The sequence below is a fragment of the Geotrypetes seraphini genome, chromosome 3 (genome assembly GCF_902459505.1).
Source record: "Geotrypetes seraphini chromosome 3, aGeoSer1.1, whole genome shotgun sequence".
In the NCBI taxonomy this organism is placed as follows: Eukaryota; Metazoa; Chordata; class Amphibia; order Gymnophiona; family Dermophiidae; genus Geotrypetes; species Geotrypetes seraphini.
The window spans coordinates 348,756,740-348,782,795 of NC_047086.1; the positions used below are offsets into that span (position 1 = coordinate 348,756,740).

The window sequence follows — 26,056 nt, forward strand, 5'->3', positions numbered from 1 at the left end:
ATGGTTTGCAGACCTTGAATTCATCAAATTACAAAAATATTGTCAATATGAGGATTTGTTTTAGAGCAGGGGTGTCAAAGTCCCTCCTCGAGGACCGCAATCCAGTCGGGTTTTCAGGATTTCCCCAATGAATATGCATGAGATCTATGTGCATGCACTGCTTTCAATGCATATTCATTGGGGAAATCCTGAAAACCCGACTGGATTGCAGCCCTCAAGGAGGGACTTTGAGACCCTTGTTTTAGAGCCGCTCCAGCACTAGTCTCTGGCTCTGACAGACCTCGATGACATTTTAGCGCTGACGGATCCTAATACTTTTCCCTCCCTATGCTGAGACGGATCCGTCAGCGCTAAATTGTCATCGAGGTCTGTCAGAGCCAGAAACTACAAGTGGCACGGACCTCAGATTTTTTAAGGACGTGCGGTTTTAGATCCACGAGGTCCGTCAGGTCCATGTCCGTGAGGTCCGCGTTTTACCCCTTCTCAGTGCTGGTGTCCCCCACCAAGACGGTACCTGGGGTGATTTGCCTCCGCCCCTCCCCCCTTTACTATGCCACTGCCTCCTGCACCAGATCATGTGTTCCACTAAGTACAGTAAAACCTTGGTTTGCAAGCATAATTCGTTCTGAAACCGTGCTTGTAATCCAAAACACTCGTACATCAAAGCAAATTTCCCCATAAGAAATAATGGAAACTCAGACGATTCGTTCCACGACCCAAAAACTTTAATACAAAATACTGTATGTACTCGTATTGCAAGACCTCGCTCGTTTAGAACAGTCACTAGACTCCCACAGCGTCATAGAGAGAAGAATCATCGGCTCAGTTGTGGTGATGTGACGCGTGTATACTGTATGTACTCGTATTGCAAGACTTTGCTCATTTAGAAGTCACAACACTCCCGCAGCATCATAGAGAGAAGAGCCATCAGCTCAGTTGTGATGTGTGTATACTGTATGTGCTTGTATTGCAAGACATTGCTTGTATATCAAGTTAAAATTTAATCAAATGTTTTGCTTGTCTTGCAAAACGCTTGCAAACCAAGTTACTTGCAATCCAAGGTTTTACTTGGTCTAGAACTGCTCCCCTTCTTGTTGGTTCCTGAGCCAACTGCGCCATAAAGCAGTCCTTGATGTCATCAAGGAACTTTACCTCCCTAGCATGCCCAGATGTTACAGTTATTCAGTCAATATTATGGTAATTGAAATCACCCATTATTACTGTGTTACCCAGTTTGTTAACCTCCCTAATTTCTGATAACATTTCCACATCTGTCTGTTCATGCTGGCCAGGAGGATAGTATACACTCTAGTCACTAAGTCTTTCCCAGGCCTGGCTTAACCTATGGATTAGGTGAGGGCCAGGATACCATTGACACAGGTCATTGGTAAGGCCCCACTTGGAGTATTATGTTCAGTTTTGGAGACCGTATTATGTGTGGTAATAAAAAAAGGTGGTGGTGGGGGCAGGGAGAAGAAGGGATCGGAGAGGCCCCCTCCTTAATTTCTGCCTTAACTGGGCCAGAAGGTCTAAAACTATTACCATAAAAATTGCCCTGCCCTACACACCTTATTTCAAGTTATCGCATCTTTGGAAAGGACGTGTTTAGATCCACAAACCTAACTACCGCAACAAGAGCGATTCACTAGCCCTAATGACGTGTCGCGTCTGACGTCACAAGGCCCGCCCCCAACTCGCTACTAAAAGCTTTTAAAAGGGCCAGGACAGGACTATCTCGCGCCTTTCACGCAGCTGCTGAGGGATATTGGCCGCCTTTTTTATACAAAGTTGGACAGCGCCAGCTCGCAATGAACTATCTCATCTAACCCTGCTGAAGAGCGCTCCCTGCCACAAGCAGGAACTTCCCGGGCTTGCAGGAGCGGGATCTCCCTCTCTTCCTCCGCCGATGAGCCCCGCCTGCAATCGCCTCTCCTGGGGCCTGGCCCTGCTCGTGTTCGCCCTCTGCACCGCGCAAGAGCCCCGGCCGCAATCCCTGAAGCCGAAGCCTGTGCGGCTCTTCACCGAGGACGAACTGACGCGCTATGACGGGCAGGAGGTGAGCTGGGTACCAGCGGCAGAGTCTTTTGCTCTGTGGATCCCTCTTGGCCGGTGCACGCTGGCTCTTCTCTGCCCTCCCCGGTTAGTGCAGGCATCGGATACGATGCTGCAGTTCCTGAGTTTTACCCCGCTCCAGGCAAGGACGTGAAGTCTCGTTTTGTGGCAATCAGAGCTAGGACTCTGCATGCAGTCAAACGCGGGTGGCAACTGTATTTCCCGAAAAATGGTAATCCCCTTATTGTCCTAGTCATCTCAGTCATAAGAAGATAAAATTATTTGTGTCTTTAACTTGTCTAAAATGTTCCAAAAAGACACAACTGACGTACTACCGCTGTTAGAGATCAGGCCGGCCTAGTTCTGTATTATCAAGCACTTGATACAATTTGAGGGGCATTTGTTGCTAAATCTAGGAGAGGGGTGGCATGCCGAGAGCCTTACTTTTAAGGTGGAAAAACTTTTGAATCCAATGGCATGAGATTTGTTTTTGGATGTGAATCTGGATTTTAAACCTAGTTAGGGCTCTATAGAGTGGGTCTTTAGGACACACCAAAAATATTTTTTTAACCTTAGTGGCTGGTTGGCAACATAAGAACAGCCTTACTGGATCAGACCAATGGTCCATCAAGCCCAGTAGCCTGTTCTCACGGTGGCCAATCCGGGTCACTAGTACCTGTCCAAAACCCAAGGTGTAGCAATAATCCATGCTACTGATATAGGGCAAGCAGTTGCTTCCCCCGTGTCTTTCTCACTAGTACCTGTCCAAAACCCAAGGTGTAGCAATAATCCATGCTACTGATATAGGGCAAGCAGTTGCTTCCCCCGTGCCTTTCCCTCCAGGAACTTGTCCAAACCTTTCTTAAAACCAGCTACACTATCTGCTCTTACCACATCCTCTGGCAACACGTTAGTGATGTACCTAGCTCGTTGGCTGGCTAGCTGGTGCAGACTTAAAGCACCCCCTCCGCCAGGTAGGGGAAGGGTGTGGAGCAATTACACACATTTAGCCTCTGGCAATCCCCCACCCTGAAACAAGAAAATTACATCTGGGTGGTGGTGGGGGAGCAGAGCTGATAGCCTTAAATATGTGAACTGTGACCACTACATGCACCCACAACTCCCTTCACCTAGGGTAGTCTGTCCCCAACCACCCTGCCTTTGGTACACTAGAGCCCACAGTGACTATGCAAGAGGTAAATTTGCATACACCACTCCCACTGTAAGCAAATTTCTCATGCGTATTCATTGTGAGTATCCTGAAAACGTGATAGGCTGGCTGTTTCCCAAGGATTGGATTGAGAACTTCTGCTCAAAAGTCTAGCAGGCTGATGTTCAGACCTCCTGCACTGTTCTCTGTAGTAAAGGAGAATACCTTAGAATCGGCACAGAAAAATAACATCCTAATGTTCAACACTAATGGTATGCAAATCATATGTACGCTTTAGTTTTGAGCATTGGGAAGTTATTTTTTGGTAATGAGGAGCAACTTGCCTGCAATGTGCACACAAGAGTTGTGCAGAAAGCAAAACTCTTGTATACATGCTAGTGGTGCCCAATTCACGATTCGAATTGATTTACCGATTCATTTCAGGTGAATTGGTTCGAATAGATTCAAAAACAAAAAAAAAATTGGCCTCAATTCGGTGACTGATCCTCCCCCCTTCGCCCCCTAAAGCAGGATTGGCAGCGCTGCCTCTTGCTGGCCGCTGCCGCTCCTGCTTTAGAGGGTGAGTGGGGAGTGCCAGTCGGGAAGTGCTTCTGTCTGACTCCCCCCCCCCTGTCTTCCCGGCATCGATTTACCTAATTTCATCAGCCTGCATAAGATCGCTAGTGCTAGCAATCTTTGCAAGCTGCCATCGGGTCTTCCGAGCTACCTTCTCTCTGCCGCGGTCCCGACCCTCCTCTGACATCAGAGGAGGGACAGGCAGACCTTCAGGGGTGGGGTACAGGCTTTCAGGGGGGACAGGCAGGCCTTGGGTTCAGGCCTTCAGGGGTGGGGTGTAGACCTTCAGGGGGACTTTCAGGGGAATGGGCCCTGGTGTAGAAGTACACAGAGAGAGGGAGGGAGGGAAGGAAGGGGGGGTTCAAAGAGATGTGCATATGTCGGACTTTGGGGGGAAGAAATAATGGGTCTAAAAATAGAGGAGAGGGAGAGAGATGATGGACAATGGGATTTAGGGAGGGAAGGAACAAAAATGGAGAGAAGTTGGACACAAGGGATGGTGTGGAGGGGGATAGAGATACCGGATAGGAGGGTAGTTGGGGGGAAAAAAAGGGAGAGATGGTGGACCCTGGGGTGGTGGGGAAGGAGGGAGAGATGTTGGATGAAAGGATAGTTGAGAAAAGGTGGATCTGTGGATGAAGATAAAGGAAAGATGCCAGACCTCCGGGGGAGGGAAGGGAAATGAAAGGGGAGGAGAGAGATGGCAGATGGATGGTTAGCACGGAGAAAGAAGGAGACCTTGGCAAGCAAGTTATCAGAAGGCAACCAGAGCCTGGGACCAACAAGATTTGAATAATGACCAGACAACAAAAGGTAGAAAAACTAATTCTATTTTCTGTTTTGTGATTACAATATGTCATATTTGAAACGTGTATCCTGTCAGAGCTGGTGTTAGACAGCAAATGTGAGCTAGGATTTAACAGAGAGAGGAAAAGTCTTTTTTGTTTGTTTACACCACAGTGCCAGTGTGGTTAGGAGAAGGCAAAGGAGGGTGAAGAGGTTATAAAACAAACCCACCAGGATGTTAAAAAAAAACAAAACACCCAATTGGGCAGGAAAATCTAATCGAATAGAAAAATCGATTCAATAGGCTGAATTGAATCGAACTTTTTTTTTTTTTCCCTGAATCGGGTAGCACTAGTGTGGAGCCATATGATGTGCCATTGTTCTTTATCTAAATAAGTCTCTGTTTCTTTACACCATATGTCTTGACCCCCCAAGTGTACCAGTTAGGGATTTGGAATGTAATGTCCGATACCATTTGGAAGCTTCACCTCTTTTTGTTTTTATGAACTTCGCACTGAAGTCTAGGATGGTAGGGTTAATGTCAGATGTTATGAGTTTTAAAATATTCCATCACACAATGTTTGAGTTGGAGCCAAGGAAAATATTGGGACCCAGGTAACTGATATTGAGTGGAAATTGTGGTATAAGGTATCCAGGTCTTGTCAAAGAGTTGTTTGTGTCCATATATTCGCCTTTTGCCAAAGAGGCCAACTGATGGGATATCCTTGTGTTAGTAGACTAGTGGTGTCAAATGGGTGTGAGGGTGGTGGATATCCATGGAGTCTCTAGCTTACTATCTGTGTATTGAATTGCCTGTGATGTGTCTTGTATATGAAGGGGTGGCTTAGAATTTGAGGGTTTGCTCAGAAAAGGAAGAAGTGCCATCGAGGTATAGGTCAGGAATGTTTGCTCTATTTTGTACCAAGTAGGGGCTGATTCATCAGGTGTTGGTGGGATTAGCCATCGAGAGCCCTGCCTCATGAGAAAGGCAGTATATGTTCTGAAACATGGGAAATTAATCCCACCTTCAAGCCTTGGCCTTTTAAGTTTTTTTTGAGACCAATTCTTGGGGTTTTGTTATTCCAGATAAATTTCATCAATATATTTGGAGCATACCTAAAATATAATTTATCACTGGGGTAATCATCAAACGGACCGTCTCAGTTCTTCCCCACCAAGATAACTTTAGTGGTGTCCATTTGGAGGTAAGTTTGTTAGTGAGTTCTAAAGGGAGATCAGAGTTACATTTCTGCATGTCTTATATGGTGGCCGCAATTATAATTCTCAGGTATTTTATTTGAGAAGTGGAGCAATGAAGACCATGGGCCTTAATGATGTGGATAGCATCAGGACAGTTCAGTGGAAGGACCTCAGTCTTAAATGATTCCTAGTCAACATTTGCGGGATACAAGAAACGGTATGGTATGGTATAAATTAAGCTTGTAACCTGCGACTTCAGAAAAGTAGGTGATATCTTGGAGGATATGTGGTATGGAGCCAGGAGAGGCATAGAGTAATACATCGTCGGCATATGCCAATAGTTTGACTTCTAGTGAGTCAAATGTCACCCCAGTGATTGAAGGGTTAGATCAGAATTTTATAAGGAGAGGTTCTAAGGCTAAGTTAAAGAGTAAGGGAGAGAGCGGACAGCTCTGCCTAGTACCATGTTTTGGGTGGAATGGGTCCGAAAATAAACCATTAATGAAAATTTTAGTAGTGGGGGTTGGAATATAGAATTTTCACTATATTGATGAAGGTGGATGGAAAGTTAAACCAGTGGAGTACAGAAAATAGGTATGGCCATTCTATACAGTCAAACGCTTTCTCTGCGTCTAGAGCGATGGCAACTATAGGAGTGGAGGAAAGAGATGCCTGTGAGATCACATTTGTTAAGACACGGGAGTTGTCACTCGGAAGGTGACCAAGCATGAAGCCATTTTGATCAATTGAAATGAGGATGGCTTAATATTCTGTATTCTGGAGGCCAGTAATTTGGTGTAAATTTTGGCCTATAACTTTGGATGTTAAGAGGTTCTTTGCAAGGTTTCAATAGGACAATAGTGGTGGCCTCAGTGAATGTGCCAGTGGTCTGACCAGTATTAATCATATGGGAGAAAAATTAGAGAAGATGGGGAGCGACAGTGTTAGCACATGTAGCATAAAATTCAGTGTTTAGTCCATCCGGGCCGGGAGCTTTACTTTTTTTCATAGTTTTAATATATTTTAGTATTTCAGAAATTGAAATCTCTGAGCTTAATGGCTCCTGCTGTAGTGGAGAGACAGTAGGGTGTGGTAAATTGGACAGAAAACTATCTGAGTCTGATGTGGGGTCAAGTTCTGAAGTATATAATTGGTTATAGAATCGTTGGAATTGGTGAATAATTTCCTTATTACATTACATTATATTAATGATTTCTATTCCGTCATTACCTTGCGGTTCAAGGCGGATTACATAAGAATTGTCATGATATTTAGAAGTACATAAGGAATAGTCTGGACATTTTCTTATTTGCTAAGGATTAGATAGTATTGCAGGTGAAACTTGGGTTGTGTTATAATGGTTTTATGTATTTTTTGAAAAGTAGGGTTTTTGTTTCTTTTCTAAAGGTTTTGTATGATCCAGTAAGATGTTACCAGCATGATCTTAAATCCCAGGTAAGGTATTTTTTTTCATTTTTACCTTTTAAATAGGAAGCTAGTTGGTATCCACATTTGTTCTGTTCAGAATAATATTTGGCATTTTGTGTAAAAATTTGACGCACAGTGGAGCGAGATAACAGAATTGTATGTGGCTCTTGCGGATTGTATTTGTTTCAAAATTTTCATATTAGTTGGATCTTTGTGGTGTAAGGCTTCGAGTCTTTTTAGTTCTGTGGCTAGAGTAGTCATCTCCTGAGATTTTTTAAAATTTTTTTATATATATATAGCACTACGGACTGAGGCCTTGAATGCATTCCACAGTATGAACCAGGTGTTATCTGAGGCCTTATTGAAAGAAAAAATATTTTTCTATGTTTTGTAAGGTAGGGATGAAGCCAGGTTCTTGTAATATAGTGGAGTTAAATCTCCATTGTTTCTGTAAAGGGGGTATATTCATGTTCTCATGTTGAAGGAGGATAGTCGCATGATCTGAAATGGCCATTTCTTTGATTTGTGTCTGGGCAATATGTGTTGCCAGTGTCTTGCTTACTAAAAAGAAGTCAATCATTGAGTAAGAGGAATGTGGGAAGGAGAACAAGGTATAATCTTTTTCTTGTGGATGAGTTAATCTCCATGGGTCGACTAAATGGAAATGAGTGATTAGATCATATAATTTTAGCCAAGATTTAGTTTTCTTAAAAGGTATGGTTAATTTCCTATCCAAAAGAGGATCTAATATTAAATTGAAATCTCCTCCAATGATATTCCTTTTATTTAATTCCGTTAATTCCTCAAGAAAGGATGGGTCATCTGTTTGGACCATAGATGTTGGTAATTACAGTGGGAAGACTATTAATTTCCAACTGTACCTTAATCCATCTGCCTTGGGAGTCTGTGGAGTGGGACAGCAGATGGATATCAGCCCTCTTCTTGATGAGGGTTATGATGCCATTACGTTTCTCTAAAGCAGAGAAAAATAAGGATGGTAGTGCCCAATGGATTGTAATTTTTTGGGCTTCTTTAGCTGAAAGGTGAGTCTCCTGAAATAGGATGCCAGGTCATGAAGGGAAGGGAAGGAGGGAGAAAGAGATGCCAGGTCATGGAGGGAAGGGAGGGAGGGAGAAAGAGATGACAGGTCATGGAGGGGAGGGAGGGAGGAAGAGATGCCAGGTCATGGAGGGAAGAAAGGGAGGAAGAGATGCCAGGACATGGAGGGAAAAGATGCCAGAGCATGGAGGGAAGAAAGGGAGGAAGAGATGCCAGGTCATGGAGGGAAGAGATGCCAGGTCATGGAGGGAAGAAAGGGAGGGAGGAAGAGGTGCCAGGGCATGGAGGGAAGAGAGAGAGGGAGGAAGAGGTGCCAGGGCATGGAGTGAAGGAGGAAGGTATCAGAGCATGGATGGGGAGGGAGAGATGAAAGGAAAGGAGAGAGAAGCCAGGGAATCAGGAAAGGGAAGGAGACAGATGCCAGACTGTGGGGTGGGAAGGAAAGGAGAAGAGAGATGCCAGAGCATAGGGGAGGGGGTGGTGAAAGAGAAAAATGGAGAGGTGGCAGAGCTGAAATGAATCATGTACAAAGGAGAGAAGGGGCACAAGATAGACAGTTTATGGAATTCTGGAGCATAGAAAAAAGGAAGATGCCATATGGAACAGGGAGAGGGTGGACAGTGGATAGTAGGGGCAAAGAGAAAGGGCAGACATGGAAGGGGCTGATGCTGCATGGAGAGGACAGATGCTGGCTAGAAAGAAGTGAGTGAAGACAAGATGATTAAAGCAGAAACGACAAAAGGTAGACAAAATTTTTTGTCAATAAATAAAATTATTATTATGATATCTGGTTTTATTTAATGTTAGTAGCTAGTTTAAACTGACTCCTAAAAACATGGTTCTTGAAAAAATTTTGCTCTATAAAAATCTTATTCGTTGTACTGCTGATTTTTGGCTCTTGACTAATGAGTTTGCCTACCACTGGAATAGATTATAAAAGTATGACAGCTCAAGTACAGCACTGAAAAGTAGTATGTCACAGAATTACAGATCTCATATATGAGAGATCATAGATATGAGACCCAATAGGAATGGCCCAGGAAAGAGCAAATTTTCAAAAAATATTTAGGGCTAATAAAGTCCCAATACCTGGGCAGTAATAGATAACCAAATGACGATAAAAGAAAATGACAAGAGACTGGATGTCTTATAGGGTTAATCAGAAGAGATATAATGGACTTGTATTAACTTTGGATAATGTAATTGGTGATAGTGAAACTAGGTACAGAGCCTAGACATTGGCAGCAGTAACATGGAGCACTGATATTGATAAGAGGAGAAATAGTGTAGAAGAGAGATCAGTATAATATTAATAAAAAGAAAGATACAGACAAGAGTATTGATATTTACATTACATTACATTACATTAGGGACTTCTATTCCGCCTATACCTTGCAGTTCAAGGCGGATTACAAAAGAGTTAACTGGACATTTCCAGTGAAGTTACAACAGTTTTTTTTGGGGGGGGTTTGGTTACAAGGGAGGAGAGGTACCTGGATTAATTCCAGAAGAACTTGCAAATTGGATATTAAATTGGACTGTACGTTACTGTGTGATATAACAAACAGATTACAGTTAGAGTACAAATAAGATTACATTACATTTCAGGGATCTGAATACTTGGTTGGTGTTTTGGGGGAGGAAGAGATTATTTAAGTGGAGGTTTTGGGGGAGAATTTATCTAGGAGGAGGGGGAAGGGTTGGGTTAAGATATCTGGATAAATTTTTTGAAAAGTAGGGTTTTGATTTCTTTTCGAAAAGTTTTGAAGTCGCCCTTTGCCGTCAACAGGTTGGAGATGGAGTGGTTAAGTTTTGCTGCTTGTGTCGCCAGAAGGTTATCAAACATCTTTTTGCGCTGAGTGCCCTTGAGTGGAGGGAAGGCAAAAGGGTTCGAAGTTCTTCTTTGTCTTGAGGTGAGGATCTGGTTTAGGCGGTTGTTTAGATAGGGGGGGGGAGGCGGAGCCGTTTAATGCTTTGAATAATAGACAGTAGAATTTGAATTGAATTCGTGCTTGCATAGGTAGCCAGTGAGAGTCTAGGAAGGTAGTTGTAATATGATCATATTTTCTCAGGGAGTAGATCAGTCTGAGGGCAGTGTTTTGTATAGTCTGAAGTTGTTTTATCATGTTGGCAGGACAAGGTAGATAGAGGGAATTGCAATAGTCCAGTAGACCTAAGACTAGGGATTGGACAATTAGCCTGAATTATGCTGGGTCGAAGAATTTTCTTATTTTACGTAGATTTCTCATAATCAAAAAAGCTTTCTGGGATGTTTTATTGATTTGGGACTGCATTGTGCAGCATCTGTCTATTGTTACTCCTAGGAGTTTGAGTTCGGGCTGTATTGGGTATTTGGTGTTTTTAATTTTCAGTTCTGTAATGGTGGGAGTTTTGGCCTTTTCGAGCAGAAGGAATTTTGTTTTATCTGAGTTTAGTTTCAGTTTGTGGTCTACCATCCATTTTTCCACTGCATCTAGGGTTATTTCCAGTTTTGCTGTAGTGGTGGGCTCTGATGGGTCGAAGGGGAGGAGTATGGTGATGTCGTCTGCGTAGCTGAAGGATGTAACATTTAAGTTATCTAAAGTGACTCCAAGGGAGGAAATAAAGAGGTTGAAGAGCATAGGTGATAGAGGTGATCCTTCTGGAACTCCGCATGGGTTGGACCATGGTTCTGATTTGATATTATTGGACTTTACCCTGTAGATTCTTGATTTGAGGAATCCTTGGAACCAATTGTAGACCTTGCCTGAAATCCCAATGGTGTTAAGTATCTGTAGCAGTATGGAATGGTTGACCAGGTCAAATGCTGCGGAGAGGTCAAGTTGGATTAGCATCATCTTTTTGCCTTTGCTAATTTGCTGACAAGCTGTGTCTAGTAGTGTTACAAATAGTGTTTCTGTGCTGTGGTTGGTTCGAAATCCTGATTGTGAGGGGTGAAGTAGGTTATGGTGTTCCAGGTAGTTGGTGAGGTATTGTGCAACTAGACCTTCTATTATTTTAACGTATATTGGTATTGAAGCAATTGGTCTGTAGTTGGAGGGGTTATCTATTGGGTCTTTGTGGTCTTTCATGATTGGGGTGATTATGATCTCTCCAAGGTCTTGAGGGAATTACCTTCTGTTAATGTGGTTTGAATCCATAGCATGAGGTTGGCTTTGAATGTGGTGGAGGAGTTTGATAATAGGTAGATGGGGGCAGTTATTTAGGTCGCAAGAAGCTTGGCTGTATTTTTTGTAGAGTTGATTCATATCCGACCAATGTAATACGGGGAAGACTGTCCAGCTTCTGTCTGCGGCGATGGCTTCTCCTGTTGAAGGGTTTGTTGTTATCTTGTCGAGGTGGGTGTGAGTATTGTTGAATGCGGTTCTGATCTTGGTGATCTTATTTTTGAAATGGTCTGCTAGTTGGATAGCTGTCGGTGGGTGGTTTCCTTGTGTAGCTAGGTGAGGTTTGGTGTCGGTGAGATTCTTTACTAGATTGAATAGCTTTTTTGTGTCTAGGGTTTCCGTGCCTATCATTTGGAGTAGTAGGCTTTCCGTTTTTTAGGAGTAATATCAGTAAAAGTTTATCAGTTGAGTGAAAATCTTGCAGAAATACAGAAAAATGCAATAATATAAAGTCAATAAAAGTGCACCATAATGCTGTATGTAACCAAACATTATAATACTTGCAAGACGGTAGCAGGAGCATGAATGGAAACTAAAGTTAAGGAGATTGGAGTGTTGAGAATTAGTCAAATGAAAGAAGTGGCAGAGACGAGGCTTGGTAGAGCAGGGTAGAAAATGGAGTACATCTTCCGTAGTAGAGCACCATGGTGGAAGGTGAAATCTCCAGATATTCAGCCAGTGTTGACGGGTTGGTAAAATCTTTGGTCACATTGTTATATGTGATCCGCAATTTAACTGGATATAGCATCCCGTATTTGGCCCCAATTTGCTTCAATCGGGGTCGGTATTCCAGCAGCATTTTACGGGCCTTGGCAGTCTGTTTGGATAGATCAAGTACAAATAAGATGGTACAGCCTTCATATTTTATCGGAGCCAGGGATCTTGCATGAGTTCCAACACCTGATTGTATCTCAATAGCCGAACTACCACAGGTCTGGGATATTTATTGCCTGGTGTTGGTTCCCTGGTACCAATTTCAAATTCCTATTTAAAGGTGATATTTAGGACTTTAGGAATCATGGTAGTTAGAAAACCAAGCATGTCCCAGTCCTTGCGGCCCTCAGGAAGACCTAGGAGCCTGAAGTTGTTTCTGCATGCGTGATTGTTAGAATCTTTGAGATCAGCTTCAAGCATCGTAATTCTTTTAGTTAGACGAAGCAGGTTGGTAATATTGGTTTTAGCCACGGGAAGAGATTTTTTTCTCTGTGGAGTCAACTCTGGTTGTCAAAGAAGCTAGCTCTTCTTTAAAAGTAGTTATTTCTGCTTTAATATCCTCGGTATCTTGTTGGTTTCTTCTAGCATCTCGCACATGCCACGCACGTTGTCTATGAGCTGCTGGATACTATCTTCCTCCGTTTTATCAGCAGCCGTTTTCTGTGGCAAAATAGGCTCAACTCTGTTTTCCAGTTTTGCTAATTGCCATTATCAACTGTACTTGTGGGAGCAAAAACAGCAAACAAAAGTTTTGAAATAGCAATATTTGATTCTTTCTAGAGTGTACTCCGGGAGCTGAAAAATTATGCTGCCATTAGCTGCGCGGCTCACTAGCGCCTCTTTAAAATCTTATTTTAGTCTAGCTTTTGGTCTTCTGATTTTTTTAGTTGCAACTGTATGTTGGGAACTTACTGTGTATGAATGCCATTGATGGAGCTTTGGATGAATGGGCTTGTATTTTCCTATTTATGGCATTTCATTTTGTTTTGATATTTTCTTTACATTGCTTAAATCTTCTCTAAAAGGTAAGCAGTGTAGAAAATGTTTTAATAAACATAAATGTAAGCATAGGAGAGCACTTGATTGGGAGGAGAAAGAACTGTATTAGCTATTCCAAATATGGGATAGTATGCATGAATTAGTGAAAGGCCAAATTGTCAACAGTTGATATCTGATCCTTATTTCTGGAATTTGTGGACCAGCACCTGATTAACATGATTTAGTTCATGAGATACCATTTTCTCATTCCCCCATATTCTGGGATATAGAATATGTATTGAGATTTTGCTTCTGGTATTTGGGGGGTTATATGTACTGTACATTTACTCTTAAATTGGTGTCAATATTCAGCTGGTGGCACTCAGAATTTTGATGACCTCTGCTAGGGTTATATCCAGAAATTCAACACTGGGCCATATCAAGGCTCCAGCATTTGAATTTCTGGTTTTATGGAGCTGGCAAAACCATAACTGGTTAAGTGCCGTATTCAGCACTTAACCAGCTAAGAGAAACCTCATGAAGATAGGACTGATTTTTATGTAGCACTATTTATGTGGTTATCTTGGCTAGTTAAGTGCTGACACCATTCTAGAATGCCCCCGGAATAGCTAGTTTTGAGTTGGGTGGTAACTGGACATTTTTAACAGCAAAGTCAGGGATGTCAAATGTTGTTCCTCGAAGGCCGCAATCCAGTCGGGTTTTCAGGATTTCCCCTGTAGTAAGATTTATGGAAAACTAATCAGTTACATAAACTAATATGTGCCTGTTTTAGTCAGATGCTAGGGAAAACCATAATACCTCATCCAGGTTCAGCAAGCTTTGCCTACTTACACGACGCAGAGACCCAGGCTTTATGAAATACTTTTATTATGAAAATAGAAAAATATAATTCATAAGCCAGCAGCAATAACTAATTATTGTTCACAAAATATCCGAATACATATATGAAACTCAGTACATAGTTCTCACACCACACTTGCTAGGTAAATGAGTAAAACTAATTCTTACACTCTAAATAATTCCTTATAATAGCAGCAACTAAAATATAGCTTATCACCTCAGGTACTTCACTTCCTTGTCCCAAAGACAATAGAATTCTCTCTAACCCAGCTGAAAAGACAATAGAATTCCTTATTCTTACCACATAGATCAGGCCTCAGCAAAATCAGGGAGAAGGAATCAGTGTCTTTCCTCTGCTTGGCAGATATGGAAATTCTTCTGATTAGGAACAGTCCGTCAGCCCCTGGAAAAGCTGTAAATTAGGTTGGCAGCAAAGGTTTCCTTTGTGATAGAATCCAGATCTGTAGAAAGTCCGGTTTCTCTCTCTCAGGCAGAGTCACAAGAGGTAACTTTTCAGGTCTTAATTATTATAGAAGATGTGCAGAGAACACCTATGATAAGATGCAAGCTTCCTTACATCCTAGCACAGACTAATTAATTATTAGGCACCTTCCATTTGGTTCTCATCAGATGACCTCTCCGGACCAGTCCAGAAACAGGACTTAGATGAATAGCCTTTCTGTATAGAGTCTCACACAGGCTGTGAACAGAGGCGCCTTCGTTAGATAAGAACAGTACAGGAGGGAGAGGATCCAAGATGGCGACTTGAGAGCAGGACGCGCTGAGCTGTTTGTCCCAGAATCGCGTTCGTCCGGAATTATTTCTAGCGGTATTTACTTACTGCGATGCCGAAGAGACGGGGCCGGAGTGCCGCTTCTGCCTCGCGGCGTCCTGGAGCCCTGGGTCTCGGAAGTATACAGGATCTTCTGCGGCGCATGCAGGTCACAGCGACGTCGGCGGCCTGCTGAGGACACAGGGAGGCGAACCCGTTGTGGATACTCCTGGGCCCGATACTACACTGAGCCCCGACATTAGGGCACCGCCCCCGCAGCCCCAGACAACCAGCTCTCCCAGGGGCGGGGAAACCCCGGATTCAGTGGTTTTCTCCTCTCCAGAGGCAAGGAAGGATTCACTGGAGAGTTTGGAGGTTGGGGCCCACCTTTCCAGGGCCCCCATGGAGATATCTGGGGGAACACCATCTCAACATGAGGGGGAAGGACAGAAGACACCCCCCCGAAGGACTTCAGGACGGTGAGCACTTTACATTTACACAAACTCCAACTGCACTGATTAAACCTGCAGAAGTGACTTTAGACTCTATTTGGGACTTAATGGCTGGTTTTGTTAAAAATATTACTCCTACATTTCAACAAATTGAAGGGAAAATTAAGGAACATGATAAAGAACTGAAGAATTTAAGAGAAGAAACGAATACTTCTAACTCATCCATTCAAAAAATAGAAAAAGAAATTGTAACGTCGAAACAAGTGCAAGAGACTTTAGTTAAAGACAATATTAACCTAAGGAAGAAGATTGAAATGCTTGAGAACAACTCACGTAGCAATAATTTAAGGTTAATTAACTTTCCAAGACTTGAGTTAGTAACACCTAGAGATATGCTTAAGAGATACTTAATGGAAAACTTGGAGATACCTGAAGAATCATTACCACCATTTTCACAGGTTTATTATTTGCCTGATAAAGAACAAAATCAACAACAAAAAGCAAAATCTTCAGATCAAGAACCCTTAAACATTTCACAGATTTTAGAAACATCTGAGAAGGATTTAGCATCACCAGCCACTATGATTATTACTTTAGCTTTGCCAATTGATAAAACATGGTTGTTAAAACTTTACTTTAAAAATAGATAAAAAAGCTTTTTTGGTTATAAAATACAAATGTTCCCAGACTTGGCACGGGAGACGCAAAGGCGCCGCCGTGAATTTCTTCTTCTGAAACCTGGGGTTTTATCTTTGGGGGCAACTTTTTATTTGAGACACCCGTGTAAATGTATTGTGTATTACCGTACTCTTAAATATGTGTTTTTTGAACCATCACAACTGACAAATTTTGTGGCAATGTCTCGTCTGAATGTCAATAATCTTTGAGCCCTATAATTTGGATATTATGACCTCATCTCATTGCTATAGCTCTCAGTTCCCTAAATATTATTATTATTTTTCCTTATAATTTCGCCAATTTTCTTAATTCTTGGATCTTAATTTGAGGACTTGAGCATAAATAGTATATTTGTTAATTTAGGATTTATATTTGTATTGTATTTGATATCTATTCTATTCTTGCTTTCTGTACAAGTGTAATACTTGAAATTCAAATTGAAAATAATAAAAATTAAAAAAAAAAAAAAAGAACAGTACAGGAGCAATGCCTCCCCCAAGAGTCACACAGCTTGAGCATGTAGGCATAGCTGGATGTCCTTGACTAGAATACAGTTCTGATATATACCCAGAATGCATCAGGCATCATAAACAGCAAAGATGTTTTCTTCTTTCTCTTGCATGGTTCAGGCTGGAATGATTTCTTGCAGACAATGGTTCAGGTGACGTCAGAGAGGCCTAACCTTCAGGTGTGAATAAAGAAACACCCCTACACCCCATTGAATATGCATGATATCTATTAGCATACAATGAAAGCAGTGAATGCAAATAGATCTCATGCATATTCATTGGGGAAAACCTGACTGGATTGCAGCCCTCGAGAACTGACATTTGACACCCCTGAGTTAAGGGATGCTGAATAGCCCCAAACAAGCGATTTAATCAACCAGAAGCCATTTCTGGCAAGTGAAATCACTTTGAATATCGACACCACTATGTGTAATAGAATTTCACAGATAACAGGTTTTTTTCTCCTTCTAGTGGGGTGGTTTTTTGTTTGCGTAATTGCAGAGTCATGGTTACATTTAAAAGAAAAATAGATCAAAAGACATTTAGTCATGTCTAGTAAAAAGTGATGTACTGGGCTCATGCAATTTTTTTTTTTCCTTGGAGCTTCAGGAGCTAAATTTGTGTCATTTGTTGCCTGTTGAAGCTGGACACATGTTCAGACCATAACCTGTTTTCTCTCCTCTCTAGGCTGGTCAGCCCATTTACATGGCAGTGAAGGGAGTGGTGTTTGATGTCACTTCAGGAAAAGGTGATGTGTTCAAAGCTGTGCTTGCCCTTCTATAAGGCTATCACGGAGGCAGTAGCAGTGGGTCAGGTAACCACAAAACAAGCCTGTTTTTCAAAGATTTTTTTTCCCATTCGGTGCATGTGGGAACCTTTGTCAAACAGGCTTCTGACATTAAAAATGTATTATTGAAAGTAACAGGAATTGACGGGGACAGGCTTAGCACATGTTTGTTCAAATGTAGTTTGGGGGCAAAATTCAAAGCAATTTGCATGGATAATAAAACACATTTTACCAAAATAAACATGGGTATTTTTACCCATAACTGAAAATTGTCCAGACCTAAATGCATCACATTTAAGAAATCCAAAGAAAGTAGGGTCAAGACAATTGACTAACAAAACCACAAGTTTATTCAGAAAACCTTGTAAAAAGGGTTCTAAGCGCAGAAGTAGAGGATGACACGGGGACAGATTTTTCCCCGTTCTAAGGAGTGGCACTCACTCGTGCGCTGTAGGGGGGGCGCTATAATGTGTTAATGGAATGGATAGTGTGTAGGACATGGTGCAGTAATTTTGTGGAGTTTTTTCTACATGTAACGCCTGCTTTTCATATGGTTCTGGGTAACTCTAGTTAGATACAAGCATATGTATTAGTTAAGGCCATGCCCAAAAGAAGCATACGAAAAGTTGGTGAATGAAAATCTGAATATGGATGTAGCCAAGGTCAGAAAACACACTACAGATTAATATTAAGGAAAAGCATAATAATCTTCTCTTTATGTATTTTGCTATTAAGCCAGACTATAGAGGGAATCAAGTAATGCGTAACATACTTTTAGAGGGATTAATATCTCCATCTTGTTCTAATGACTATCTTGTTTTTGGTTTATCTGTCTCTCTTTGTTCTCTCTGAGTTTTTCCGCCTTGTCTAACCCTCTGTTGTAGTTCCTTCCTATTTCTCCTACTGTAAACCGCGTCGAGCTCTACGAACGTGGAGATGATGCGGTATACAAACCTAAGGATTAGATTAGATTAGATGGCGAACGGAAACCTGCATGCTGTCCTCGTGTGTTGGCGTACTGCTGGGCTAGGGGCCACCATACTGGTATCCTTAGTGGGCTTTTCTTTTACAGGCCGTGTCGGCTTTATCAGCATTCCTGCCAATAGAGGTCGGTTCTGATGTCGATAAACCTCTCTAGCAGACTCGGGATCGAATCCGATATTGGCTGTGCTCTTGAGTGCTGCAGTTGGTGCTGACAAGCACTAGTTAGGGGTGTTTTAAGGAGGGAAAAGAGTGGAGATCGAACCGGAGATGTCTGGTTACAGCGCTGCCATCACGTGACACCCCCCCCTCCAAATCATTTCTTCCTGAACACACTTCTAAAACACTTATCCACAATTTTATCGCTTCATGCTTAATTACTACAACTTGCTTATCAGGGGTCTCCCATTGTTCTCTCTCTCTTTTTCTTTCAATCTGTTCAAAATTTTGCTGCACAATTTATCTTTCACCTCTATCGCTGCACTCGCAAAACTACTCTCAAATCACTTCATTGGCTCTGTGTATAGTTCAAACTCCTTTTACTGACTTATAAATGCATCCATTCTGCTGCAGCTCCTATCATCTCTCCCTATACTCCCTTCCCTAAGAACTCAACTTACTGTACTTGGTTGTAACACAAAGTAAGAAATTATTTTATTACTATTTGACCTCAATATGTTGTGATGGAACTTTCTCTACTGGAATTGTTATTACGATATACTGTTGCTATTTTGGTTTTTCTTTCTGTGTTTTGACAAAACTTTTCAATAAAATTTCATGGGAAAAAACCCCAAAACTCAACTTCAGGTAGGTCACTCTTCTCCATATCCTTCTCCATTGCCACTTTTAAGGCTACTTTTAACTCTAACTACCTTAATTCACTTGTCAATACCAGTGTTCTTTTACTCATTCCCAAAATAAATGTAATCCCTTGTCCTTTTTTGTCGGAATAGATTGTAAGCTCTGTTGAGCAGGTACTCTCATGTGTTTAGTGTACAGCACCACATACATCTGGTAATGCTACAGAAATGATATAGTAGTAAGTAATAGTAATAGCATTCCTGGGGTTAGTGTTAGTATAGTGCTACATATGCCTTTCAGCACTATAGAAATTATAAAAAGTAGTAGTAGAAGACTGCATACTTCAAGCATTGTTCTACCGTTAGCAAGCACATTCAAGTAACACTATGTATGTTGTGTCATAGCTTTTTTTAAAAATGAAAGATCTCGAGCTTTCTTTTACAAATTAGTATAAAATTCAGAGCTGATGAAGGGACAACCAGATTGGAATTTGTAAGCAAGTTTAAGCCCTTAGGTATGACAGCTGGCACTCAGCAATGCATAAACTTTCATGTATCATGAAGCACAAATTTAAGTTGTTTGTTTCATCTAAATCGAGGGAAGCCACAAGAATGAGGAAAGGACAGAGGTTAAGGGCTCCTTTTACGAAGGTGCGCTAAGCGTTTTAGTGCACGTACCAGATTAGTGCACGCTAGCCGAAAATCTACCGCCTGCTCAAAAGGAGGTGGTAGCGGCTAGCACGTGTGGTAATTTAGTGCGTGCTATTCCGCGCCTTCTTAAAAGGAGCCCTAAATGCAGTAATTCATTGAAGGTTGCCTAATAGATAAAAACTGAATCTAGTCTTACAGTCTGTCTTGGGGTATGCTACTTTCTATTACAACTGCATAACACTCCAGTTAGTTGCCTTATTGACTTGGCTCATCTGCTGTTCTCATGCTCTCCATGGTTTGGAAAGCTCGCAGCTAATTTTCTCCCTTTTGCACTGAACAGAATTTTATGGAAAAGATGCACCATATAATGCATTGACTGGGAAAGATTCTACTCGAGGTGTTGCCAAGATGTCACTTGACCCGGCGGATCTTACCCAAGATACGGTAAAGGAGGACCCTAGCATAAGTGTTGTGTCTAGCTAGTGATGGCTGGCAGTGCCAGTGGATTACCTTTTTTAATTTCCATCTTTTATTTATGAATATATAAACTGTACAAGCAGATCAAAAACACAAATCAACAATTCAAAATACGACTCCTGGCCAAGGATGTCATCGTGTTCCAGAAAGGCTCCCAGGTTACTTAAACGCATTCCCCGTAGAGTACAACGGTCAGTGACCACAATACTCCCAAGACAGCAGGGTAATCATCTGAATCCTCCACAATGAAATGGATGGGGCATCTACCTCTAGCCATTTAAGTAAAATACATTTTAGAGCAACCAAAATGTACTATCTAAGGAAGAAACTGGATCCCGGCTGTCTGGGGTGATGTGACGGAAGCCTTTCTTATAAGATCTAAGATAAATATTACAGTAGTCCAGTGTGCTTAGAACCAAAGATTGACCTAACAATCTGAAAGATGAAAAATCAAAATAAGATTCTATAGTACGAAATTTTCACAATAGGAAGAAACTTTTCTTTTTTTTTTTTAACATGGGGGTCAATTTGAGCATCAAAGGTAAAGTAACTCCCACTATTTTAATAGTAGTAGTGATGGGACAATAAATTCCATTTAGTTTCAAAGAAGTCCCCTTAATTCTATCTGTTGGGCTTGCCAAGAAGATTTTGGGGTATTTTTTATTTTTTTGTTTAATGCATTTAATTTTAATCTAAATTCATTAGCCCATTGTTCTACAAGCTCAAGTATGGATGGTATGAAATATTGGGTTTCTGAAGATGGAGATAATAAAAATAACAATAGTTGTATCATCTGCATAACTGTATAACTTTAGGCTCAACTTTGACAGTTTAATACCCAAAGAAGTCAAATAGAAATGAAAAAGAGAAGAGGAAAGTGGAGAGCCCTGCAGGACTCCACAAAGGTTGTTCACTTCCTCACATTACATTACATTACATTAGTGATTTCTATTCCGCTTTTACCTTGCGGTTCAAGGCAGATTACATAAAAATTGCTATGATTTTAAGAAGTACATATAGAAGAGATACGAAGAAGTACTTAGGAATAGATTGAACATTATCTAATTTGCTAAGGGGTAGTTGGTAATGTAGGCAGGATTCAGAACACAGTAGTCCAGATAGGTTTGGGTTTTAAAAAAAAACCAAACAAACCTTCAAACCACTGCAACACGAAACCTGAGATTCCTATTGCATCGAGACAATTAAGCATGGTTTGGTGATCAACTAGATCAAACGCACTACTACTCCCCTTTTCTTGTACAGGACTCGTATGATCAGTTCAGTACATGCCCTCAGAGGGTAATTTCTCTAAATAGGTTAGATTTACACATGCTGTAACAGGAATTAACCTCACTCCTAAGCCATGGCATGTGAAAGTGTGATCTTAGGGTTAGATTCACTAAAGATAGCGACTCGATCGCTGTTGGCTGATTCTCCAACAGTGACTGATTCACTATTAAGTTTGCATGCAAATGATTTAAACGTGACTAATTCATTCGCTCAGTGAGTGAAACATGCGCACAGCCCTAACAGCAGTGACAGGGGAAAGCAGCCTCCTGTCACTGCTGTTAGGATGTGTGCCCCCACTGGTGTGGTGCCACACCTCGTGCCAGCACCCCAAGCCACGGCCCCCTCCGAACCAAAACAAAACATGGCAAGAGGGATACCCACCCCCTCCTGCCAGCGGAGGCCACCCTCCATTGGCACCCCTTCCTCCATCAGCCCCCCTCCTTCCTGGTACCTTTAAATTGGGAGCAGGAGGGGTGCTCAGTCTGTAATGCGGGCCTTAGGCCCCTTCCTGGTGCATTATCTGATATATTGGGAGGGGCCTAAGGCCCTTATTGGATCAAATGCTTTAAGCTCCTCCCCTTGGGTGGGATCTTAGGTGTCTGAGCCAATCAGGGACTCCCTTAGGCTCTCTCTGTATCCTGGATACAAGGGGGAGGAGCCTTAGGGACTCCTTGATTGGCTCAGACGCTTAAGACCCCACCCAAGGGGAGGGGCTTGAGGCATATGAGCCAATAGGGACCTTAGGCTCCTCCCCATGCATCATATGATGCACCAGGGAGGGGCCTAAGGCCTGCATTGCAGATGGCCAGCAAAGGAGCAGGAGGGACTGACTGAGCACCCATCCTGCTCCCGACTCAAAGGTACTAAGGAGGGAGTGGGAATAACGCCTGCCATATTTCAGTTTGGGGGGAGTGTCCGGTGGCAGGAGGGAGTGTGCATCCCTCCTGCCATTTTTTTTTGGTGGAGGGAAGGGGTGCTTTGTTGTGGGTCGTTGGGGAGGGCTAATGGGAGACTTTTTTGAGGGGGGGGCAGGTATTTTGCATATGTGATACATACAAAATATCTGTGCCACTGCAAAAAAGAAAAAAAAACAAAACAGGCAGGTCTGTCAGTAACAGTTACTGACAGGTCTACAGTAATCGGGTTTTAGGATCCCGATACTAAATAGCCAAGCTATGTACACTTCTCCCTCTGTTTCACGGTTACAGTATTCGCAGTTTCGATTATTCATGGTTTTTAGCTTGCTGACTCCCCCTCCCCCAATTACATCAGCTTGCATAGAGAAATTTCTGATTCCAAGCGTTTACAGAGAAAATAGCTGATTCCCAGTACTTTCTTCACCATGTTTTGCCTCTACCTTCAGGAATAGGCCAGGTCTCCCACCATGTTATTCGCGGTTTCATCATATTCACGATGTTGCTAAACCAGGTTTAGCAACGATCACTGACTTTAGTGAATCTAGCCCTTAGTCTCTTAGCTTTAATGCTAACACTTGCATTAAAGAGAGCTAGAGCTTGTATAGGCAACTTATCCAGGTGCGCATGGAAGTTCTTTGATCAACCTGTGGTACCTAAAACCATAGGAAATATTTGTTTTTTTGGTATTGGACTGCATTTCATGGTACATGAGACTGTTCCCCTGCTACTTGCTGATAGTATGGCTTTTTTTTTTTTTTTTTTTAGTGTATGTTAACTTTGTAGACTGTAGAAATGAGGACAATAGAGAGAAGAACCATAAATAACAGCTAAAGAGGAAACATAGAAATAAAGAGAAAGATACATTATATTCTCAAAAGATCTGGCAAGTGATACCTGTATTTTTGATTACTTTGATGGAACAGACTGGATGTAAACTTAATGATGACACCATTGATCCCTTTTATCTCTCTGACTTTTACTTTTATTATTATTTTTTTTTAAGACTGGGCTTACACAAGATGAGTTAAAATCATTGGATGATATTTTCAACAATGTCTACAAGGCAAAATACCCGATTGTGGGATACACTTCCTGGCGGATCCTGAATGAAGATGGCAGCCCCAACAAGAATTTCAGACCTGAGGACCAGCCACATTTCAGTATCAAGGAAGAATTCTGAGATGCTGAATCTGTTGAAAAACCGAGATATATATATTGCATTAGACTGGATAGGACTCTCATAATACATACCCTGTTTCCCCGATGGTAAGACACTGTCTTATTTTTTTTGGAAGGCCAAAATATGCTCTAGGGCTTATTTTCGGGGGGATGACTTATTTACATTTTTTTCTAAAAAGGGGGGGCTGTCTTATTTGACGGCTGAAGAATCGGTCGGCCGAAAAATCGTACCATGTATGGCCAGCTTTATCCATCATACCATATATTGTACCATTTAATGTCCCCAATGTTCTCCATCAGGGAAACACAGTAAATAGATTATTCTGTAGTGCAGCATCAGAGGGGACTTGACAATGTGAAACCATTGTTTATATACCGTATGCATTTTAAACAGGCTTTATATACAGTAAGTGGTATTGCTCACAGCAAAAGAAACCTGTCTGCGTATCTCACTTTTGGATGTTCTGGCCGTGAACAAACTCCTGCAGTCTCCGTTAGGGAGGGATGAGGGAAGCTGCTTGTGTTTCCTTGCGCGGAGTCACGTGCGCGCGCTGCAGTCCTGTCACTTCCTCCTCTTCACTTCATGATGAGGCGCGGCATGCAGCCATGGAGGCAAATACGGTAGACGGAGGGACCACACGGAGTCACCCACCGTACCACCCGATTCGGGTAAGCGCAGGTATCGGTGGGTGGCTTATTTGCGGGGGGGTGCCTTATTTTACATTTTTTTCTAAAAAGGGGGGGCTGTCTTATTTGATGGCCCTGCCTTATCATTGGGGAAACAGGGTAAGTAGGAGTAATATAAACATTTGGACTGTTTCCCTTTTGTATTCTTAGTACCAGTATGTCTGTCTCTTTGCTAATAAAACTCATTTCTAAATCTTGACATAAATGGTGGAGCATTATCTATGCATTGACTAAGCTAGCCAAATGTGGTGGTTGCTTGCTTGCTAATCCTTTGTTTTTGTAAAGTCTAATAAATGCTAAATTCAATTAAACAGACATAATAGGAAAACAAAGAAAAAAACACCTTCCCATTAACAGTAAAGAAGGGGTGTCAAAGTCCCTCCTCGAGGGCTGCAATCCATTCAGGTTTTCAGGATTTCCCCAATGAATATGCATGAGATCTATTTGCATGCACTTCTTTCATTGGGGAAATCCTGAAAACCCAACTGAATTGCGACCCTTGAGGAGGGACTTTGACACCCCTGCAGTAAAACATTATAAGACATTATATAAAACAAAAAAAAAGTCAATTTCCTAAAGAACACCACATAATCATGTCAAGTGGCTTAACAGGTTCTAGTGCAATAGGTGTCATTCTGGACAGACGGGTAATATCCCCATGGTTGTGAGCCTTGAAGAGGGAATCCATTCCAGCTTTTGAATCACTGATAGTAACGTTCTCCTCCTTCACTAGAGGGCTCTGCTGCCCCCTTCTGTTTTTCCTTTTGCAGGCACACCAGAAGGAATTTTTCTGATCTGTTCTATATTATTTTTCTGTTTTGAATTTTTTGAAATTGACAGCTTTTGTTGTTCAGAGCTCCCCTGGTGCAGGGTTCAGCTCTGTGCCAAAGAAGCAGATTGAGGTCTGCAGCTGAAGGGCCAATCCCTCTGTGGTACCCGTTGGCAAGTCTGCAGAAACTTTTCTGGAGCTCATGGTCCTTTTCTGTTGTATCATTGCTTCCTTAAGGTGTTGCAGAAGCTTGAATGCAGGCAGTCGGGCATCCATAGTGGGCTCAATGGGACTCCACAGAGTGTTGGCTGCATTTCTCCTTCCCCCCTTGCAGGTCCACAGGGGTTCAAGGCTCAGTCAGACACCAGTCTGACTGGCAGCCTGAAGATTCAGCATTGGAGGAGTGGTCCATTTGAGGCAGTGATTTATTTTTTTCTCCCAGATCCAGCTACCTTTAGAGCTCAAGTAGGCTGCAGCACATTTATAGCACAGGTCACAATGAGTAAGGCTGTTGGGTGTTTTTTTTTTTTTTTCACGTTTCTGCCCCTTCCCTTAGGTTTCCCCACCTCCAATCTCCCAAAATTACTTTTTTAAAAAATTTTAGTTAAAACATTTTGTAGCCTTTTTTGGTGCCGAAATGCTGCTACAATGCCATCTTGGATGTCCTGATTTTATTTTTCTCCAGAATCTTTTACCCTACATTCAGGCCGATGATTTGGACTGCATGAAGTATACGATATTCAACTCTTATGCCATGCAAGCTATATACCAGATAAGTGCTAACAGGATTTATCACATAAGAGACTGATGTACACCAATATAGAAAACAGTGTGTTTGGTGGCAAATGATTGATATTAAGAACTGAGGAGACTTTCATCAATTCAACTTATATTGAATGTTCAGTCTTTACATAGAGAATTTATGAACCTTAAGTTTGAATTTTGCTTTATTAATAGGTGGCATATAACGCACAATGAGAGGTCTAGGGTGTTCCTATGAGTGTCTAAGCTGTTACTGCCATGGCCGGCACCAAAAACTGCTTGTGTTATGATTCCTATCATGGCTGAATCTGCTGCGAGGTCAGGAAAGGAGATCAATTTAGACAATAAGGCTTTGTTAAGCCCAGGTGGACCTG

The 26,056-nt window shown here is 41.9% G+C and overlaps 1 protein-coding gene across 4 annotated transcripts; it reads left to right on the top strand.

Moving 5' to 3' along the window:
• The first annotated feature begins 1,715 nt into the window (after nucleotides 1–1,715).
• NENF (neudesin neurotrophic factor) lies at nucleotides 1,716–24,350 on the top strand. Of its 4 annotated transcripts, XR_004538952.1 has the most exons (6): nucleotides 1,716–2,056; nucleotides 7,172–7,219; nucleotides 17,070–17,130; nucleotides 19,942–20,045; nucleotides 23,289–23,533; nucleotides 24,252–24,350. XR_004538952.1 is itself a non-coding variant. In XM_033939760.1 (5 exons), exons 1-5 carry the CDS (start codon nucleotides 1,907–1,909, stop codon nucleotides 23,463–23,465), a joined length of 540 nt encoding a protein of 179 aa, XP_033795651.1. In that variant the 5' UTR covers nucleotides 1,716–1,906; the 3' UTR covers nucleotides 23,466–23,656. The 4 variants fall into 4 exon arrangements, 3 of the variants coding, with proteins under 3 accessions (XP_033795651.1, XP_033795652.1, XP_033795653.1); XM_033939760.1 differs by lacking the exon at nucleotides 24,252–24,350 and having other exon boundaries at nucleotides 23,289–23,656; XM_033939762.1 differs by lacking the exons at nucleotides 1,716–2,056; nucleotides 24,252–24,350 and adding an exon at nucleotides 2,228–2,284 and having other exon boundaries at nucleotides 23,289–23,656.
• The last annotated feature ends 1,706 nt before the right edge of the window (nucleotides 24,351–26,056 follow it).

What these genes read in the sequence shown, in the direction of transcription:
- NENF (XM_033939760.1), top strand. Translation starts at nt 1,907, where the DNA reads ATGAGCCCCGCCTGCAATCGCCTCTCCTGGGGCCTGGCCCTGCTCGTG. An exon ending in TGATGTCACTTCAGGAAAAG is followed by an intron (nt 17,131 to 19,941) that starts GTGATGTGTTCA and finishes TGCACTGAACAG; the next exon opens with AATTTTATGGAAAAGATGCA. An exon ending in CGGATCTTACCCAAGATACG is followed by an intron (nt 20,046 to 23,288) that starts GTAAAGGAGGAC and finishes TTTTTTTTTAAG; the next exon opens with ACTGGGCTTACACAAGATGA.